We start from the raw sequence: 22785 nt of genomic DNA on the forward strand, positions 1-22785 counted from the left end.
GTACCGTAGTTTTTTAGAAGTTCAATGAAAAACCCCCAGTATTGTAATTTGGATCAATTTGGCAGTGGGGGTGGGTAGAGAAAGAGGGAAGAAGAATTTGAAATGCTTGATCTGTACACAACTATTTTCTTTTTGTATACAAGGAAATGTTAAGCTTTCTCTTAATCCGGAAAAGGCAAACTGATCTCCAAACCACGTTTCATGCTTTCAGACACTTATTCTGTATTGTAAACATATTAATTCAATACAGTTATACAATAAATAAAAGGAAGCATACTCCCACAGATGGACCAGGGCAGCAAACGATAGGGCTTTAACATGTCAGCATTATTACCATGTAAAGAGGGAGAACTATTTGGTTCATTTTGAATATAATTTTACTAGTTATCTAGAGCAATTTCTTCAACACAGGAAATGCAATGTCACAGCAAAAGAGATTGCTTGAACACATTTTGAATTAAACAACTGAAAGCATTTACCCTGAGGATGAGAAAAATATGTGATACTAGAAGAAATCTGAGACTGATGTGTTTCTAATTTATTCTTCCCCCCCCCCCCAAGCTCTTTCTAGTTGTCAAACATTTGAACAAACAGAGGGTAGCATTGGGGCAGGGGAAGTGGCAGTTTAAAACAGTGAGAAGGGAGTTCGGGAAGGTTCTGTTGTTGTTTATTTATTTACTTATTTACTTATTTACCTACCTTACTATATTGCCCTTCAGCCAAGGGTCACAGGACAGTTTACAATATGAAAACATGGGTTAGCTAAGGTGTTGTATCCATCTCTGCTATTTCTCCTTGTTGAAACAGGTTTGTTTTCTTAAAAAAACAGCACCCCTCCGATATCCCTCCATCCCTGTTACTCAGACTTATGCCACTGCTCACCGCCCCCCTTTCAGTGTCCATATCTTCTTAGTGCACTTAAACTTCTCCCTTTTCTATTTTTCAGCTGCCTCATTTGAGACAGATAATGCATGCACAGCCCTCAATAGCCCATAGCACATTCGCACAATAGGTTTCCAGTGTGAATTAGCTGGAGAGATAAATATAAGCATGCCTTGTGCCCAGATAAGTATCCTATAGCCTTGGCCACTTTAGAACCACTGCTACATCTCACTCTAAAACTTAATCACGATGAAGGTAAAGGACCCCTGACAGTTAAGTCCAGTCGCAGATGACTCTGGGGTTGTGTCGCTCATCTCGCTTTACAGGCCAAGGGAGCCGGCGTTTGTCCGCAGACAGTTTTTCCGGGTCATGTGGCCAGCATGACTAAGCCGCTTCTGGTGCAACAGAACACTGAAACCAGAGCAGCGTATGGAAACGCAGTTTACCTTCCCGGCGGAGCCGTACCTATTTATCTACTGTAGATTCCGGCATATAAGACGACTTTTTAACCCTGGAAAAGAGGTTAAAAAGTTGGGGGTCGTCTTATACGCCGGGTATGGCTGCAGTGGGCAGCGGACTCCGCTCGGCACCGGGAGGAAGCTGCCCAGCAATGCTAAGACGGCTTCACTGGGCGGCTTCCTCCCGGCACGGAGCTCGCCGCCCACTGCCCAGCGAAGCTGCCAAAGCATATAAGACGACCCCCCCCCCAAATTGGCAGCTGCCAATTTGGGGGGTCGTCTTATACGCCCAGTCGCCTAATACGCCAGAATCTACGGTACTTGCACTTTTTGGGTGTGCTTTCGAACTGCTAGGTTGGCAGGAGCTGGGACCAAGCAACGGGAGCTCACCCAGTTGTGGGGATTTGAACCACCAATCTTCTGATCGGCAAGCCCAAGAGGCTCAGTGGTTTAGACCACAGCGCCACCCGCTGACCTTTAACTTTAGGCAACTTGAAATGCATGCACCTTACTTATTAAAAGTGACAAGTTCTAATAGAAGCTAAAATGAACACACACACACTGTGCTGGAAAGGCAACAAAAACATTAACATATTCTAAAGAGCTATGCTAATAACACATAAGCTTTTGTTATAGTTACTACCACCTGTTGTCTTTTGTCATCTGACTTATAATAAAAGCTATTACTGGTAAATTGAAAAATAAGCAATTAGGTAAGAGTGCTTATAATTATTTCTCTCTGGCCCATAGCAAAAATGCAGCATGCCTCATAAATAATTTTGGGAGAGTTTTCGTACAAAGCATAGAAATAAAAAGATAAATTACAAATTTATATTTTTTATTCTGTGAGGCTGTTTTGGTTTCGGATCACTACTCTGAAAGGAGACAACCAAGAAAACATTAAATGATGATATTTCATTACAAGGCTAAGTAGTGGCTTCTCTTTAATAAATTCTCATAATTTCTTGAAACAAGAATATCAACAATAAATAACAACAATAGAAATGGACTTGGTACTTACCATAACAATACCTCCAGACTGCTCTGCAGTACACATGCTCATTATTGGTGCCATACCAATGGTAGTACCTTGGAAATAAGCTCCACTGATAGAAGAAAAGAAAGGTGTGTTTTTTTAAATAAAACACATTCAACTTTAGAAGGCAGGCTTAGCCCACATTCAATGGTAACCTTTTTATTTTACTAAATATAATCCAAAACCAATAATAAGGGCTTTGCTGCTATCTCCTTTAGTGCAGTAAATATTCTCTCAGAAAGGAATTACTGTAGCCACCCCTGAGTCAATTGTCTCCTGCCCAGCCCTGGCCAATTTCAATAGTCCAGAAGGGCAAGAATCCAGGACAGAAGTGGAAGGCCTCCAAGCTGTTTCTCAAGACTGCACAAGGTGAAAAATATCCGTAGTGACATGACTAGATGATGTCCTAGCTGCACCCATCTCTGACTCTGTCAAAGGTCAGCATGAATACAAGACATATTATTCACGAAATAAACAGCAAGCCTTCAAGGGCTCTAAGTTTTGAACTCCACAGCCTCCAGAAAAAGGCCCCTGCTTGACACTGTGCGGTAAGGAAGTGAGATTCTTTGATACTATCAGCACCACAGAGAAAGTCTGCAGAAGGATTGTCACCTGTGCTTGGTCACATTAATTATGACCCTTCTGTTAATTTGTTCTCTAGTAGGCCACACAATCATTTTATCACCCTCAACTCTTCAGGAGCCCATACCAAGGAGCCACTGTGGCCCATCAACTGGTGAGGAAGTTTGGGAGCAATCTGGAGTGTGGGAACTGTCTGGAATTTCTAGAATTTTGTAGCACTTTTTTTTTTTTTGAGTAAGAAACTCAGTGTGCAGTTCTTGCATCCGTGGACGTACCTCACTAGCTGTGCATTGTCATGGGGTTTACGAGGTAGAAGTTTCAACTTTCGCCAGTCCAAAAACTCATGAAGGCTGGTGAAGGGGTCTTGGGTTATTGCGCACTTATCCATGTCGTTCCAGACTTCCACTCCAACCAAGGCTATTCGTATATTTAGTGGCCTATAGAACTGATGAAACAGCCAAATTAACATGCCGGATTTTTATTTGTAATTTTATTTCAAATTAGAAAGTAGAATATGGCTGTATAAACAGCTTACATGATGGAGGCCTGGAATGGACAACATTTTACATGCAGTGAAGAAGGAAGTTAGGTCATGCTCTCCGGTTGCACCTGCCCTGCTTCTAACACCCCAGGATGGTCAGGCATGGGTGAAACGTTTATACGTAGATATATAAAATGCAATGAACATATCTAACTTCATAGATGACAACTGGATTATAAGTGGGTCAGCGACTGCGCTGCAGGTCTATGTGAGTTGTACTTCAACAAAAATATGCCCTGAATCCCTGAAATAAGGATGGAACTCTCTCTCAACAGTGAGATTCCTTAGCCTAGCAGACATTTGAGATCTGACAGGTGACTTGTAGTTGTAAGCTTCTTCTCTATTGAAGTGTATTTAATTAATTAATGGTCATTATACAGGTGCCTCCCCACTTTTGCGTGTTCCATTTGCACATGACTGCGTACACACGTGGTGCCAGGAAGTGAGTAAATAATTCAATTCAACTCCGGAAATGGCGGGAGAGTCCTCATGGATCACAAGGAGACTCTCCCCAGAGCTCAAGGAGGACATCATTCCGAAAGAGACCAGAGGTGCACTGGGGCTTTGTATACGCTGCTCCGCCTCCTTGCCTTACAGTTGGTGTGCAGGGTGGCACAGCAGAACTTTCCCACGCATGTTCCAGCCTCCTGCCAGCCACAGAACTTCAATTTTAGTTGTGGATATTTTTGAATATAGTATTCTTAGTATGGACTGAAGAGAGAGCAGCAGAGAGGGTGTCTAAAGGATGTTTAGAGATGCTCCCCACTTTATACAATTTCACTTATGTGGGGGGGGGCCTGGAACGTGACTCATGCATAAGTGGGGAGTCACCTGTGTTTCCCCTTTCCACACACATTTTCTCAATGGGGAATGACTTCAGTAAGAGCAGGTTTGCTATTGTTAGAAAGTAGACTACTTCACAGCAACAGAAAGCACTGTTGTCCTTTTAAAAAACTGTTGAATAGTGGAAAAGATGGACGAAGGACACAGCTCTGTTGGATTCACAGCTCTTTATTTCAGCAGTTAGAACTGCTCCTGGAATCAAACTGACTGCAACCTAGCTGGCCGCTTTATATAATACTAATTAACTTGAAACAGTAACAACTCACAACTAGCTAACCAATCAGGAGCGACAGCTTTCAATCCTTCATTTACATACTGGTGGCCCTGAGTGAGAACTACCACTAATCTTAATACATAACACAAACGTTACCTTATCAACATAGTTGGCAATTTCTATCAGCCTCAGCTTCACCTTCTCCACGTCTTTGCCCTGTCTCTGAAACTACAAAAAATAGTAACAAAGAACCATCAACTCATGAGTATTATACTCATTATTCTGCAGACATTATTTGCATTCTTGAAGAAGACATTAACTGACATATGGGTTTTACATACAATATGGGCCCATAGTAAGCTCCTATTGTCGCCAGTAGAACCCACATATGCCTTAAAACAAGCAAACATTGTGTGAAGGGGTGTGGTTTTTCAAACAACAAAAAAGGGCTTCTCATCCTGATCCCACACAGCTGATTCACTGGGATCCATCTTATTGTGCAAAGAAAAAGGCTCTCATTTTAGCTGTCTCTCTGCCATAGGAAGAAAGCAATTCTGCTGTTTAAGCAGAGGTGTTGAAGAGGCAACGTCTGTCATTCTGAATGAAAGAAAATGCAAATTGGAAAACATTTAAATACGAGGTTTTTCATTTTTGGTTGCACTTCAGAAAGTTGAGATACTTTCAACCATCTGTCTTGTGTATTTGTTTTGAAGCTCTTTTGCAAATGCTCAGCAATTTATGCAGCCTTGCTGAATTCAGTAACCGGCAAACTGTATCTAAAGAACCTACACCACAGAATTGGTATTATTAATGCAAGCCAATCATAGCCTTAGTTCTGTTGGGTGAAAATTAAATAATGCAATGTAGCTCCAAGCATTCAAGAATTATATTTCCTGAATCCATGCACATTTCATTAGTATGAATTAGCAAATTTAGGGATAGGGATTTCTCCCCCCCCCCCCTTCTTGCTTTGAGATACCTGCAAAGAGGCTTAACTATTTGTAACACCTTAGCATGCCTTGCAAATCATTGTGGAGACTTGGCAGAAACTGAATTCTTTACGTACTTTTTAGTAACAGAGACAGCATTATACGATATATTATATTTAGGAGGCCCGTATATATTTTAATGTGAATCTAATTAATTAGCACTTCCCACACAAATATGTGGAAGTATAGCTATCCTTTGAAATTCACTTCTCTGAATTTTGTGATGCAGTTCTCTAACCCAAAAACGTAGATAAAAAGGATTTATTTTGGAAAATTGTGCACAGATATGTACACATTTGTGAAAAGAACATAAAAAAATGCATTATGTTGGGGAAAATTTGGTTGAAAATGCAGATGTTTGGAGAAATGCGAACAAAAATACATACTTTTTCATGCTGTACTTAAAATTGAAAAAGGAGAGAATGTGAAACTAAGATAGACAGATTTGTTCATCTGTGTATGCTACACATCAAACTTTGCAACCCTTGGATTGGGTTGCACCTTGTTTCACTTGGGTAGCTCACTGGTGCACTACTGTTCACTTAATGCAATATAATGTATATACACAAGTTCACAAATATGGTTTCTAGGCTGTCAGTCGTGACTAGCAATTCACCGTATTTTTCGCTCCATAAGACGCACCTGACGCACCTGTGGCCACAGACATGTGATTTGACGGTGAGTTTGGCGTAGCCAAATGCAAAAATCTTGAGAATCCATGTGAATCCGTGCTTTGTAACCATGTTTTTGCGCCATTGCGGCCCCATGAAACAGTGGGTGCGTGATTTTTTTGGTGCATGCTGTAGCCATGGACATGCTATGTGATCTGATGTTGAATTTGGGGTGTCCCAATGCAAAAATCCGGAGGATCCATGGGTTTTTACCTCCCCCCTCCCAGATAGCCTCCTTTATTTCTAGCCTCCCTTATCTCCCTCTCCAATCACTTACTGATCAGCTGCTTCCTTTCAACAGTCCCTTCCCTCTTGTTTGCCTTAGTGTCTTTTTGCTCCTCCTTTTCTTCTAATTTCTTTCCTCAATGCTTTAGTCTTCCTGTCTCCAATCCTTGCAAGTTCACTGCCTTTACCTCCCCCCTCCCAGGCAGCCTCCTTTATTGCTAGCGTCCCTTATCTCTCTCCCCGATCGCTTGCCATCAGTGGCTTTGTTTCAACACCCACTTCCCTCTTTTTTGTAAAAAAAAAAAAGCATGATCTGCTTTTTGCCCCTGGGCAATTCAGCTCCAGGGATCACACATTCGCTCCATAAGGCACACATACAATTCCCCTTACTTTTTAGGAAGGAAAAAGTGCATCTTATGGAGCAAAAAATACGGTAATGCTGACAGCCGGCAAATGACCATACCAAGCTCTATCTAGCCTAATGCTGCCTACTGTCATTGTAGCAGATTCTCCATGGTTTCAGGCCATGGAGGAGATGTCAAGAACTGAACCTGGGACCTTAGAAATGCAATGCCTGCATTCTTACACTTAGCTATGCCTCCCCCTTTTCTGGTAGAAATCACAGCACAATAAAAAAAACCACCCCAACACTTTTAATACATGTAGGTAGAGAGTGGAACACAGCATTTACCATTAATATTTCTTTACCATGGAACAGGTTAGTCCACCACACTAATTTAAAGAAGCGTTTTCATTTTTTCAGTTTTTTATATCATAGATATCAATGAAGCAACAACATGAGGACAGTGAAGTATTTATCTGATTCCTTCTCTCAAAGAAAATGAATTTTCAAGGCATATCATTCGACTAGTTTTATACAACCCCCTTACAAATATATTTCTTCACATTTTTAACTTTAGAAGTTGTGTACCTCTCGATTATCAGCCACAATAATGAGTTCCACATACTTGGTAGATTTCAGGGCTTCCCTCTTGTGCTACCGAAAAAAAGATATTTGTTTATTTTTATATATTCCCTTTCCCTATTAAAAAAAATGCTAAAGGCAGAGAACAACAACAACAGAAAGCAAGTAAACAGTATCATAATCCACAAAAAAATTATCATAATAAAATCAGATTAGGGCAGATAAAAAGCAGCCAGTTAAAAACATAATTAAACTAAAATACAAGTTAAAACACAGAGCAAAGAGATCAGATGAATGCTATTAGTAATCCAAGGACACCTAGGTCTCTAGATATCTATTTCCTATAACAGTGGTATGTTATAAAACAATTTAAATATTACTACTTCATTTGTGTGTGTGTGTAAAATGAAATTCGTATCGCACCTCTCTTCCATCATGGAACTATGGCTAAACCATAGTTAGCAATAATGTCATAAGCGACCAAGTTTTAGTACAGATGAGGTTCTTGGGTGGACTTCCATCCACATACTGACCAGACCAGTCCCAGAGCTTCTTAGCTTCAACAAGGCTGTTGGACAATGTCCTCAGCCCACCATATTTCAATATTCCCAGGCAATGAGATAAAAGTGCAACATTCTTCAATATTAGCATACAGTGTACAGTGGACTGGCATGATAGTCACTTCAGTCATAACACATTTTAAACACATGGATACACTTTGCCTCTCCTGTTGTTTGTATTCACATGTAAATTGCAAACATAATGAAGTTTACGCCATGGATCATCTAGTAAGGACCACCAATTTGCTTATTTTCATGCTATGTTCATACACATCTTCAGATACTAAAATTGAAATATAATTTCAAGGCAAGAAACTAAGGGGTCAGAAGCGATGAACACCTTAAGTCAGGGGTAGGCAGATTTAGGATTATTAGATCTACTTTACTTTTTACTAGAACCCTGAGGTCCACTGACCTAAGCCTGGGGCAAAGATATTAAACAACCGAAATTGAAGCCTAAGAACTGAATGGAGTTACTGGTTCTTCCACACAAAAAGCCACTCTTGGTTACCCCAATATTACTTCATTTCAGTAATATAATTTAGATCGGTGTGTGTGTGTGTGTGTATGTCATTTTGTTGCTGCTACTGTAAAATATTGGGTGTCTGAAATATTTGCTGAGATGGTGCAATCCATGTATCAGTAGATTCAATCTAACCTCCTGCACATCCCTCAAGAAATGCAGACACACATTACACGTTCTTCATTGTACCCCAGAACAGGGTACTTGAACGTGAAAAAATACACTGAGATTAAAAAATGAAGGGTAGATCAACCTTAGAACAGCGGGGAAGTATATATAATACATAAGTAACTTTGTATTAATGTAGCATTTTTACATGTAACTGGTTTTTTGTTGTAATATTTGGTTTAACTTGTCTGTTGTTGCTTCTGTTTTCTGCATAGCACTTAAGATATTTTTAATATACCGATACAATAATCAATCAAAGTACAGTTGTACCTTGGTGGTCAAATGGAATCCGTTCTGGAAGTCCGTTCGACTTCTGAAAATGTTCAACAAGCAAAGCGCAGCTTCTGATTGGCTGCAGGAGCTACCTGCACTCAATTGGAAGCCACGGAAGATGTTCGGCTTCCAAGGAATGTTCGCAAACCGGAACACTCACGTTCGAGTCGCAAGGCGTTCAAGATCCAAGGTACGACCATATTAAATGTACTAGTAGGCAGTAACCTTTTTGTCTCTGAAGGGCTATATAGGGCAGTTGGAAGGAGAGGGCCACATACCAGTAGGTTTGAGCAGCAAAAAAGGGAGGTGTGAGGACGTTGATGATACAAGTAAATGAAAGGTAGAGATATAGAGATATTGGATGTGTTTATTTTTAAATGTTTTTGCTTTTCTTGTTGTTTTATTGTGTTGTTGTTTTGTTTTTTCCTCTATTTTTGATGTATTGTGAACTTTTTATTGTTTCTTTCTTTTTTCTGTAACTATTAAACTTTTAATAAATATCTTTAAAAAAAAAAGATTCATCTTCACAAACAGTACAAACAACCAAATGAGCAGCATCTTCGTGCTCCAAAGAATTTGAACTACCTCAAAATAAAAACAAATGGGACAAAAGAGCTCCTGGAGATATGATGTAAGCTCCTGAACTTCTTATGTCTGATTAACATTATTAATCTGCTCCATGACTTGTCTGGAGGATGCGTTTCTTAGACAGACCATTTGTTTCTAAAATACACCTAATTATCACTTCTCTCTGCTTGCACAGCACAGCTTTCATAGTGCAATCAACTCCTCATTCATCCAAGACCGCAATTTTTTAAAACAACAACAACAACACAAACACAAAATAATTAAGCAAAATAACATATTTACAAACTATGTAAATGCAAAGGGGGGGAAAAACAGTTTAGAGTCCTTGTTTCACCACACATTATTTCACAATCTCTGCAGGATTCTTTTTATTTAATCTAGTGTCAAAACAGATAAGCAAGAACCCTAAAGTAGCTTCAGAGAAGCTTATTCCGTGGTGGCTGAAAGCACATGGAGATGTAATTGTTGGCAGTTCCAACCACATGTCTTTGCACGCTACCACATCCTGAGATTTCTGAGGAAAGCTGTGAGGAAAGGAACCTAATGCTGAGTTTTAAAAGTGGCTGAAATCTGTAAACAATCATCTCTTCATGTAGTAAGATTTAAAATGGCCACTACATACTTCCTGAAGTTCTATTTCCACCAGATAGGGATTATCATTTTAGGAAGAAAAAAACCACCACTTTTTAAAGTCTTTAAACAAGCTATGGAGTTTATCTACAGCCTTGCTGAAAATTGCCTTTGATTTGCTTTGTCTCGTGTTAGGATTTATTCTGGAGTGAACTGCTCTGTTACAGTGAAGTCTGCTTGGAGAAAGTGCTTTTCATACAAAGGAGCTTAATAACTGGAAACAAAAGACGTGTGTGCAGATCAAATATCCTTATTAATGTGAATAGGAATGTGTTGTGAGCTCCATAGAGGTATCTGAGTGCATCTTAGATATCTAGACCAGAACACATGCTTGTCTGTAAACTTGCTTCCCTGTAACTTATACAGTATATGTACAAAGCCAGAGATTTATTTGTTTTTTTTAAAAAAACCATTTAAATCCCTTTTATCATTTATCTTAAAGTTAAATTGAAACACTTTTGAAACATACCGGTACTTATCGAAAGATATTTGGAGAAATATATTAAAAATAAAATCCCCCATTTTAAACAGTAGCTATTTCTTTTTTATTAAGGTGACCTAATTACTCCATGGGACGCGGGTGGCGCTGTGGGTAAAACCTCAGCGACTAGGACTTGCTGATCGCATGGTCGGCGGTTCGAATCCACGCAGCGGGGTGCGCTCCCGTTGCTCGGTCCCAGCGCCTGCCAACCTAGCAGTTTGAAAGCACCCCCGGGTGCAAGTAGATAATTAGGGACCGCTTACTAGCGGGAAGGTAAACGGCATTTCCGTGTGCTGCGCTGGCTCACCAGAGCAGCTTCGTCACGCTGGCCACGTGACCCGGAAGTGTCTTCGGACAGCGCTGGCTCCCGGCCTCTAGAGTGACATGAGCGCACAACCCTAGAGTCTGTCAAGACTGGCCCGTACCGGCAGGGGTACCTTTACCTTTAATTACTCCATACAGTATTTGTATGTGGGGGGAAACTTTTCCTCTTGGGAACATATTCAGTACAGAATCTATATGAATGGAACCTTAAGTATATAAGGCTGACTTCAGACTTCACCTTCACCAAATGGGAAAGGTTTTTTCTGCCTATGGAAGGCTACTGTTCAGCAGAGGGATCCCACTAACTGAGGGAACTTCAGCTGATTTTTCCACTCCCAATGCATAAAACTGCACTACCTCTGTCTCCTAAAGATCCAGAACAGTCTGGGATGTGGTACTGAGGTCTGCAGGCAAAAAAGTGCTTCTCCTCTTCTGCTGATAGAAGTTTGAATCCAACCCATATGTGTACTATGTTGGCATAGAATCTGTCACAGCCTTGAAGATCACATATGTTTATACAGTACGTTACTCATGGCTCCCTCACTTTTATAAATTATTTTGCAAGACTGGTTATTCTGATATGGAACTCTATGTACATTTATAGATGAGCTGTTCTAGTGTTAATGAACTGAAACAGTCTACACATCCATTGTATAGCTGCAGCACATACAATGGTAAAACGGATTTTAGAAGCATGCAGTAAGGAGCAATAATATTTGGAAATGTACCTTTTAAGGCTAATACAATGCAAATGCATTTGTTCCATCATATAAATAATACCCCTTGGTGTTGGGCTAGGCTGGTGTACCTAATTTGAACTTAATAAAAATGATAAGTGGGTTACATAGCCAATGTGCCTTATGCACTACAATACTTCTCATGCAATAAGTACTTTAGACAGATCTGCTACCACATTATTCCCTGGCCCCTCTCTTTAATGCTTGCTTAATGCATATATAAATCTGTGGTCTTATTTGCTGTATCTGCCAAAACCTCTTCCCCCATTTCATTACACAGTATGTAGCTCCCATTATCTTGATATGCATTTTTATTCAAGTGATATACCAATGGGGAAAATGTTTGAGACCCTATACTTTAACAGTGTAACTGACTGGGGCATTTATAATTTTTCAACAGCAGAATCTTCCATAATAGTCTTTAGTTATTGGGAAACTCTTTTCCTAAATTTGGAATAAAAAAATTCCTTCCAGTAGCACCTTAAAGACCAACTAAGTTAGTTCTTGGTATAAGCTTTCGTGTGCATGCACACTTCTTCAGATACCTTTTGGAGTTTGTTATTAGAATAGTAACAGAAATCAGGCCACCAGCAGCACTTGTTGATCTGCTAGCTATCAGAAAGAATTATAGGGACAAACTACAGACAGCAACCTATTTCTGTAAAGCAGAGATAGGCAGCTTATGGCCCTACAGATGCTGCTGAACTGCAGCTCCCATCATTCCTGACCATTGGCCATGCTGACCGGGGTTGACAGGAGTTGGAAGCCCAACCATATCCAGAGGGTTACAGGACCCCCATCCTTGCCACAAAGCATTTAGTCATTAAACATTATGCAGACATATTTAACCTTTAGCTGACAAAAGATGCTGCTTAGAAATTCAAGTGGCTTGAATAGTTAATGAGGAAGATTCACAAAATGGAAAAATAAACAGTGGATGCGAACCTTTTCCCGGCAATAGCACAATGTACAAAGTAAATCAGCTTTCCCCAATATTCTCTACTTTTGCCATGTATTGCTGCAATATGCTTCAAAACAGACTTTATCCCAAGATATGGAGACATAATGTCAGATTTGCCTAGATCTGATTCTTTAAAAGCATGAAGGAGAAAAGTACAATTTCCACCTACCCTGCTAGCAAATTTCTGGATAAATTGTGTGGTATCCTCCGGAGTGATGCCTGAGATGTTAGGATGATGACCACAAGAACCCAGAGCTAGTTTTAAGTCCCTTGCTTGGTAGATTATATGTTCATTTGTAGCACCTTCCAGTGGCTCCAAAATATAGGCATTATTCTCAAACAAAATAAGTCCCCTGTAGTATAAAACAAATAAATGATGCATTCCTTTATAGTGCTATGTTGTATGCTTGGTTTGCAACAAAGTGACAGAATTTCAATAAGTATGAAAGAATAGCATATGTTTAGATCAAACCCCAATGGGGCACAACTATAAATTCTGCATACTGTAATCTTGGCATACAGTTCGCTACAATGAATATATTGTTTCTCTCTGCTTAAACCCTGCAGCCCAGTGCCAAACAGCATTTGCATTTTATAGCAATGCATGAACATTCTCTTCCCAGAGAGACGACGTCATCTGGCACAGGGCTGGTGCTCAGCAACTCTTTCTGATATTTTGAATTATTATGACTTTAATGAATTTATTCTTGTTTGCTTTACTTATATGTTACTGTATTTGATATTATAGTGTTTGCAACTATAGTATCTATAGATATATTATATAAATAAAAAATAGATATAGATATTATCACTATGGTGATTATTGTGAGCTGCTTTCAGTTCAACGCTTGTTGGAAAAGTGGAATACAAATATCAAATCGATATCAAGTGACCATTGCTCAAGCCTTTGCTGTGTACTTGTTTTGGAAAACTCCAAAGAAAAATTAACAAACAGAAACAACAGTCTTTAAACTCTAGTATGGGCATTCAACATGCCAAAGGGTATGGCTATCAGCAAATACCAATGAAAACAAAATTAAACAAGGAAACAGGATCAATTTAAAAGAACTTTTTTTTGGGGGGGGGGATCAGTTAATAAGACCAAATTGGTTTGTTGAGAATGGTGAGAGTGGGTGCATGAAGAATTCAGCACATATTGTTAAGAGTCTTATAATTACTCCACTATGTGTTCAGCTCAATGCTCGATCAATGATCACTGTGCCAAAAGCACACACCATTTTAAGCAGCTTTGTAACATCATTGTCATCCCACATTTAAGAGCAGAAATTCTTCCAAGACAGCTTACAAGGAAAATAAAAAAGACATTAATAAAATCACATTTAAATGACACCAAAAAAATGAATGAGTCTTCAGGATTCTTCCCAACTGCAGCTGGTTTTGTGGGTGGGAAGTTGAGTGGGAACAATCCTGATGGAATAGACTCTGAAGTCTTCTCTTCTTTGCCTACTTGACTCACTCGCCTTCTTTCACACAGGTTGGAGGGGAGACAGAGAACCCAGGTAGAGCAGGCTTTGAGAGCTGGCTCTGAGATCTTTGAGTGCCTACCTGCTTGCTTGGTGCTCCTGTTCCTTCCCCGTTGTATGTAATGACTTGCAAGTTGGATATGTGAACCAAAACAGGACTGTGTCACCACATGCCCTCCCTGCATTGGGAACGTCCAGTCTACATTCTCACAATGTTCAATGAAGAATGAAATCAAGGAGGCATCCAAGAGAGAGCTCAAAGTATAGGTGATGGTGTGGAAGCTAGAAGTCTGTTACTTGCTCCTCTTCAGCTCAAGACCGCTCTTCCACCAATGGGTATCAAACCCATTGCAGGGGCCAACACGCAATTTAATTCCTGACAATGAATGTGGATCACCTCCATGAGGGATAACATGAAAACTAGCTCAGTCTTTGTTGCAAAACTGGTACTGAGCTGGAGACGAAGATATCTCCATTTCTTCTAAGCACCTACCTCCCAGGTTTTCATAGTGCAATACAAATAACCTCTCTACACCACAACTGATTCTCCTTCTGCAAGATAGGGATAACACTTAGCTCTCTCAACAGGGTGTTACAAGGCTTAACTAGATCCTTTCAGAAAGCATCTTTAGGAATAAACAGCAATAATTCCTACTGCTTTTGAAAAGTGGCTGCACTCCGGCTTATGTAATTACTGCCAAAAGCTTTGAGCTGTATAAGAGATTCTTTAATTCCTGTATCCAAATAGCTATGAGCTACTGGTACTTAATACACAGTATTAGCTACCTCCCTAGGCAAAGAGAACTTTTCCTGTAAGACCCTGCTCCAGGGAAGCTGGGAGGGAACAGTCTTAAAAATTATGCCAAGCCTACAAGATGATCTAGAATCTTTTATGGGGTAATATAATGATCAGGTTTTACTTATCACATGCCAATCAACACAGCATTCCAATCAAAAATTAGAATCATAGAATCATAGAATCATAGAGTTGGAAGAGACCACAAGGGCCATCGAGTCCAACCCCCTGCCAAGCAGGAAACACCATCAGAGCACTCCTGACATATGGCTGTCAAGCCTCTGCTTAAAGACCTCCAAAGAAGGAGACTCCACCACACTCCTTGGCAGCAAATTCCACTGTCAAACAGCTCTTACTGTCAGGAAGTTCTTCCTAATGTTTAGGTGGAATCTTCTTTCTTGTAGCTTGAATCCATTGCTCCGTGTCTGCTTCTCTGGAGCAGCAGAAAACAACCTTTCTCCCTCCTCTATGTGACATCCTTTTATATATTTGAACATGGCTATCATATCACCCCTTAACCTCCTCTTCTCCAGGCTAAACATGCCCAGCTCCCTAAGCCGTTCCTCATAAGGCCTTTGACCATTTTGGTTGCCCTCCTCTGGACACGTTCCAGTTTGTCAGTGTCCTTCTTGAACTGTGGTGCCCAGAACTGGACACAGTACTCCAGGTGAGGTCTGACCAGAGCAGAATACAGTGGCACTATTACTTCCCTTGATCTAGATCAGTGTTTCCCAACCTTTTTTGGGCAAAGGCACACTTGTTTGATGAAAAAAATCTCGAGGCACACCACCATTACAGCCCCGTGACGTCAGCGCGCAGCGTCACGCCGGGAGGGACGCACGAAAGTGTAAGTTTCAATTTTTTTCCCTCCCCCTTGCCGGGGAACCTCCAAGCTTTGGGGGTGGGGGGGGGAGGAGGCAGCAAAGCGAGGCAGGAAGGAGAGCGCGGCTTGGCTGGGTGAGCTTTGGCAGGGGCAGGGAATGACAGCCGCGAGGCGGGCGCTGCGGACGGAGGCCCTGCCCGCCGAGCTCGCAGGCAGCCAGGCAGGCAGACGGCGAGAGCCCCGCGCTGGGCGGCCTCTCCTCGCCGCCGCCGCCCCGCCTCTCGCCACCCGACTCGCCCGCCTCCCTCCAGGCAACATCTCGCGGCACACTAGTGTGCCGCGGAACAGTGGTTGGGAAACACTGATCTAGATGCTATACTCCTATTGATGCAGCCCAGAATTGCATTGGCTTTTTTAGCTGCCGTGTCACACTGTTGACTCATGTCAAGTTTGTGGTCAACCAAGACTCCTAGATCCTTTTCACATGTACTGCTCTCAAGCCAGGTGTCACCCATCTTGTATTTGTGCCTCTCATTTTTTTTGCCCAAGTGCAATACTTTACATTTCTCCGTTAAAATTCATCTTGTTTGTTTTTGCCCAGTTCTCTAATCTGTCAAGGTCGTTTTGAAGTGTGATCCTGTCCTCTGGGGTGTTAGCCACCCCTCCCAGTTTGGTGTCATCTGCAAATTTGATCAGGATGCCCTTGAGTCCATCATCCAAGTCGTTAATAAAGATGTTGAATAAGACCGGGCCCAAGACAGAACCCTGTGGCACCCCACTAGTCACTCAATCAATAAAATAAAATACAGTGGTGCCTCGCAAGACGAAATTAATTCGTTCCGCAAGTCTCTTCGTCTTGCGGTTTTTTCGTCTTGCGATGCACGGTTTCCCATAGGAATGCATTGAAAATCAATTAATGCGTTCCTAGGGAAACCGCCTTCAGACCAGGTCCGGGGACAGTCTGTCCCCGGACCTCTTCTGAAGGCTGGGGGGGGGGGACAAGGGCTTTTCTTCCCACCCCCAGCATTTTAAAAAACCCCGGGACAGCAGAGGACTTCTCCGCTGTCTGGGCGATCTTAAAATGCTGGCGGGCGGCATTTTAAAATCGCCCCGGACAGCGGAGGACTTCTCCGCTGTCCGGGGCGATTTAAAAGCCCTTGGGAAGGCAGGCAGGGGGGACAAAGACTTTTGCCCCCCGCCAGCCTTCAGAAGAGGTCCTGGACCTCTTCTGAAGGCGGGGGGGGGGCGAAAGTCTTTGCTCCCCCCCGCCTGCCTTCAAAAGGTGTCCCCGCGGCGGCGGGAGGTGTCCCCTGCCCCCCGCCCGGCTTCGGAGCACCGGGAGAAGCGATCTCCCCGCAGCCCCTTGCTTCAAAAGAGGTCCGGGGGCAGCGGGGAAGAAGCGCGTCGCTTCCCGCTGCCCCCGGACCTCTTTTGAAGCAAGGGGCTGCGGGGAGATAGCGATCTCGCCGCAGCCCCTTGCTGCAAAAGACGTCCGGGGGCAGCGGGGAAGAAGCGCTTCGCTTCCCGCTGCCCCCGGACCTCTTTTGAAGCAAGGGGCTGCGGGGAGATAGCGATCTCCCTGCAGCCCCTTGCTGCAAAAGACGCCAGGGGGAAGCGGGGAAGAAGCGCGTCGCTTCCCGCTGCCCCAGGACCTCTTTTGAAGCAAGGGGCTGCGGGGAGATAGCGATCTCGCCGCAGCCCCTTGCTGCAAAAGACGTCCGGGGGAAGCGGGGAAGAAGCGCTTCGCTTCCCGCTGCCCCAGGACCTCTTTTGAAGCAAGGGGCTGCGGGGAGATAGCAATCTCCCTGCAGCCCCTTGCTGCAAAAGACGTCCGGGGGCAGCGGGGAAGAAGCGCTTCGCTTCCCGCTGCCCCCGGACCTCTTTTGAAGCAAGGGGCTGCGGGGAGATAGCGATCTCCCTGCAGCCCCTTGCTGCAGAAGACGTCCGGGGGAAGCGGGGAAGAAGCGTGTCGCTTCCCGCTGCCCCCGGACCTCTTTTGAAGCAAGGGGCTGCGGGGAGATAGCGATCTCCCTGCAGCCCCTTGCTGCAAAAGACGTCCGGGGGAAGCGGGGAAGAAGCGCGTCGCTTCCCGCTGCCCCCGGACCTCTTTTGCAGCAAGGGGCTGCGGGGAGATAGCGATCTCCCTGCAGCCCCTTGCTGCAAAAGACGTCCGGGGGAAGCGGGGAAGAAGCGCGTCGCTTCCCGCTGCCCCCGGACCTCTTTTGAAGCAAGGGGCTGCGGGGAGATAGCGATCTCCCTGCAGCCCCTTGCTGCAAAAGACGTCCGGGGGAAGCGGGGAAGAAGCGCGTCGCTTCCCGCTGTCCCCGGACCTCTTTTGAAGCAAGGGGCTGCGGGGAGATAGCGATCTCCCCGCAGCCCCTTGCTTCAAAAGAGAAGACCCGCTGTCCCCGGGGCAAGCTTCGTTTTGCGAAGCAAGCCCATAGGGAAATTCGTCTTGCGAGGCAACTCGAAAACGAAAAAACCTTTCGTTTTGCGAGTTTTTCGTCTCGCGAGGCGTTCGTCTTGCGGGGTACCACTGTAATGGAAAGCTATAACATGTGCTATAATTGTCCTTAATTACCAGAGTTATTTTTTCATAGCGTTCCTTCCTTAATCATTGTCTCTGTTTTGTCCTTTTTTGAGGAGATCAGATTAATAGGTGCCTAATGTGACTTGCTGGCATTGTGGGCTAGCAAGTAGGCAGATGTCTTATTTTTAGCACACGTTGATATAATTGCTTTCCTATGAATACTAAGGCTGGAATCCTGCACACCCTTACATGGGAGTAAGTTCCATAGAATGAAGTGTAGGATTACTCACCCTCCCACAGAACAAACCTTGGAGTGATGTGGCCCTGATCTTTGTTGGTTAGAGTGTGGTGCTGATAACACCAAGTTTGCAGGTTTAATCCCATAAGGGACAGCTGCATATTCCTGCATGCACCAGGTTGATCCAGCTGTTTTTGGACTACAACTCCCATCATCCCTAGCTAACAGGACCAGTGGTCAAGGATGGGAATTGTAGTCCCAAAACAGCTGGAGGGCCAAGTTTGGGGATGCCTGCTATATACTCTTACAGTGGAGTACACAGAGGATAGGATGTAGTGGTGTAGCTGAGAATGACACTGAAGATGACTTATTCAGCCACATGTAAACATTCCTAGTCACTGCGCGTCCTGCAACATGAATGAGACTCTGCAAAGATACAACCAGCAGTGGCCAACAACTTCCCACAGCTGCTAACTTTATGAGAAAGCTTAATTAAATAAATGTGGCACTCTTCTGGGGATTCCCCCCCCCCCTCCCATGTTCACAACCTTTATAATATCTAAATAATGTGCAAAATGTAGAAGTTTTTGTCTTAATTTTTTTGACAATATAAACTTAAAATAGCTCTGCTTTATTTAAGGTCAGAGAGAATTATTGATTATTTCCTACTGAGGGCTTCAGTTTTCAGATTTATATTTTATTAGTAATGATAGGTTTTTAAAAGCTATCACATGTTCATCACACAGCAGCACTGAGTGCTATATTGTCCCCCAAATAAGTTCTTTCTGTAACCACAGTTCATCCCTTCACAGCAGTAGGGAATTGGGGTGACATGGAAGGTTGCAATCCGATGCACACTTACCTGGAATTAAATCCCTAGAAGTAAGTAACTCAATGGGGCTTACATTCATTCTGAGTAGACAATGTTCAACTTTCATGGTGTCAACCAAAGGTCAGTGGGCTTTCTGGTGCAGTATCTGCTTTGCATGTGGTTAAGTCTCAGGTTCAATCTCTGGCATCTCCAGGTAGCTTTGATAGACCTCTGTCTAAAACCCTGGAGAGCCGCAGCCAGGCAGGGTAAACAATACTGAGTGAGATGGCTCATTGGCCTGACTCAGTATAAAACATTGCTTCCTATGTTCACTAGTGCTATAAGGTATTTCCTCCATCCCATACTGAGAGACAAGATGGACAAGACTGTACAAAAAAACCTGCTGATTCAGCACAAAGGAGAGGAAAGGGAAGTCAGACACTGTGAAGCTCACTTCTGTTCAGTAGGTAGTAAAGAGTCAAGAAAGGATGAACTCTTCCTCTGACTCAGAAGACCAGGTCAATTACATTGTTTTACCACCAGTAGTGAAATAGATCTACCCATTTCAGAAGATAACTGCAGCAGCACAGGATAGGGTAGGGGAAACTGCCTATTCTGCTGTCTGCCAAACCAGGGGTGGGAACCTTTTCCAGCTGGTTCCAAAGCTCTCCCATCCAGAACCATTTCGACAGGTGAACAAGACTGCCCACTTGCCAATAATCTGGCAAGGTTAGGTGTTTTCATGATTTAAGGTTGTCCCACTTACCTGAGTCCAGAGCATGTACTCAAAGTTACTGCAGACTCGGCATAATCTTGGACATGACCATGGTAGTAGCAATGAGCCTAATTGAACAGAGAATAGTGAGGGGGCAATCAGTATCTATAGCTCAGCTCATTTCATAAGTAATGCTAAACCAAACTACAGTTAAGCATAAACAAACAAGCTGCAGCTCTTCAGAAGGAAAAAACAAGGTTGGTTCACTCTAGACAAACTATAAACTATAGTCATGGTTTGTTCTTGGCTTCTCGAGGTGAAACAAACCGTGAGCCCAGGTTCAGGGATGCCAGCAGGCTTTCCTGGGCCCAGTACACTGTTAACAATAACTAGGGCCAGCTCTAGCTTTCTGGGGGCTCAGACTATCAGTGGGCCTCTTATCCTCAAACCACACACCCCTTCCTCAAGGCCCCCGTTGTTGGTATCCATTTGTCTCAAGAGACATTGGAGTGTGCCTCCAGGGGTAAAACTACTGAAGAATAAGAGCATCTGTTGCTGCTGCTGCTGAGACCAGCAACTCATAACTGCTGCCTCCTGTGTTACTTCTGCTGTGTGAACAGCACTGAAGTGACTTTTCCAGGGTGCAAGCCTGGGCAGTGTGTATGGAGGTCTTGGGCTGCCCAGACGACAAGACCCCCACCCCCTCGGCCTCACTGATGTGCTCCAAAGGAAAGCAGACCAAAACATGTGGCATCAGCTTGCCGGCAGGAGTTGCCAGAAGGAGGTCCCACCCTACGGGGTCATCCTTTTTCTTTTTTGGAAAAAAGTGTCCTCCCCCCGTATTCCAATTCATCCTCCTCCTCAAAACTGTGCAGGCAGAGGGTGGGTCCAGTGGGAGGAGGAGAATGAGAGTCGGAGTGGGAGTTTGTGAGGGAAAAGGATCACAGGACATGGGCAGAGGGTGGAGCGAGGCTGGGAGGAGTTTGAGAGAGAGAGTCTTTGCGTACAGAGGGTGGGGCGAGGGGATTGAAAGAGGGAGTTTGCAGTGCATGAGCCTGCCATGATAGAGTGTCGGGTTTTGCGTGGGAAGGGGGGTGGCAGGTGGGTCGGGTTGCAGGGGCCTGGTCTGGTGCAGGAAAGAGTTTTTGTGCAAGCAGAGAGGGGGGTTTCCATGGGGCAGCCAGGAGAGTAAGGAGATTTGTTTGTAGATTAGGGGAAAGATAATGACACCACTATCACCAATTCCTCACTGAGAGCATCCTTAAAAGAGTTGGTCGTCTTTGCATGCTGCAGTGTTTGGCGGGAAAGCTTTCCTAAGTTGGTTCCTTAGAAGGCTTAGTTGGTCATTCCTGCTCAGTCATGGTTTGGTTTAGAATTAAATGTGAACCAGGTCAGTATGTGTGCTCTTATTGTTGACACACAAAACTTTATGTTCCTCTTAATGGAAAAAGCCTTCTCTGAATTCAGGCTATTAGGGAAATAACCTGAAATAATCATTTTACTTGTTTGTATTTAATGCTGGATTAAAATGAGCTTATGCCAATAATGACGCTGTGCCTCATTCAATAAAAGACAAAGATCAAACAAGTATTTAAAACATTTATTTATGAGAAGCCTGCTCTTTTGATTATGTTATTGGAAAACTATGATGGGAAGCATTTTGTAAAATTAAACAGCAGAGCAAATTACACTGTCATTCACCTTTAGGCTTTCACTATAAGATGTAAATTGTCGTTAGTAATATGAGGGAGATCCATAAGACATAATTAAGCATACTGTGCAATGTAATAAAACAATTTCCTGGTTTTATAGCTCCAGAAGAAGAAAAAATCAGGTGAAAAGAAATTGGGAGGCTGAAAGCATTTTATTAAACTATGCTGACTTGGAAGTGGTATGTTATTAAGAACAGGAATAACAGAGAACTGTATTTTCAGCAGCAACAACCCTGTTATGTTTTGTGGCTGGGTTATTGTATTTCTTTAATAAAACCAGCTGCTTACAAAGGACAACCACAACAAAAGATACATACTCAGTAAAGATGCACATTTGCTATTGTTGATGAAAGGTAATACCATATTTCCAATTATAGACCTGGCTACAAAATAATGATTATATTATGTCCAGCATTTCTTTTTCTTTTTCATTTCTCGCTCCTTTGAATACCATATGGAAGCCAAATGCCTCACTGTCAAAGGTTGCTATCTTATTAGTGCAAGGGAAAGTTATCACTCATATTTCAACCTGACAGTCATCTTACTTCGCCTCTTATTACTTGGTTCATTCACATCTAAGCTGCATTAATTAACCTTTTCAGTTTCAGGGCATGGTTTTCAATTACATAGTCTCAGACAGAAGGCTTCTAAAGACCACCTTGATTTTGCTGGTGAAAGCAATAACATGAAAAGATCAGGGTTGAGTTTTAATAGTTCAGGAGCATGAATTTTTGGCAAATTCGATTACACCATAAAGAAAATATTAGTTTAGCGCCAGAGTATTTCTTCTTTTCTTTTCTTTTCGATGGAAATGAAACCGTACACAGTGAGAAGGTTATAATGTGTTTGCAGCACACATGCATGGATAAAAACTCATGTTACAAATTAAATGGCAATCTCAAGATATGTCTAGATCTTTTAAAACCTGAACTAGAACAAGTAACAAATTTATTGTTAATAAAATGTAAAATAACAAACTTTTAAAATGCATGGTTGATATCCAACGTAAGCCTGGTAGATGAAGGGAACGCAGTGGATGTAGCCTACCTTGATTTCAGCAAGGCA

General features: G+C 42.8%; 1 protein-coding gene across 5 annotated transcripts in view; it reads right to left on the minus strand.

Moving 5' to 3' along the window:
• Positions 1 to 22785, minus strand: part of ADAM12 (ADAM metallopeptidase domain 12) — a 190042-nt gene that overhangs the window by 62104 nt on the left and 105153 nt on the right. For all 5 annotated transcript variants that reach the window (XM_081192860.1, XM_081192862.1, XM_081192861.1 and 2 more), the window contains 6 exons: positions 20060 to 20136; positions 12781 to 12964; positions 7373 to 7438; positions 4713 to 4784; positions 3234 to 3403; positions 2362 to 2446 (listed from right to left, as the gene is read on the minus strand). In XM_081192860.1, the coding sequence (XP_081048986.1) occupies positions 2362 to 2446; positions 3234 to 3403; positions 4713 to 4784; positions 7373 to 7438; positions 12781 to 12964; positions 20060 to 20136 (654 nt within the window). The remainder of the gene's footprint in view (positions 1 to 2361; positions 2447 to 3233; positions 3404 to 4712; positions 4785 to 7372; positions 7439 to 12780; positions 12965 to 20059; positions 20137 to 22785) is intronic.

Source organism: Podarcis bocagei (genome assembly GCF_964188305.1).
Source record: "Podarcis bocagei genome assembly, chromosome: 4".
In the NCBI taxonomy this organism is placed as follows: domain Eukaryota; kingdom Metazoa; phylum Chordata; class Lepidosauria; order Squamata; family Lacertidae; genus Podarcis; species Podarcis bocagei.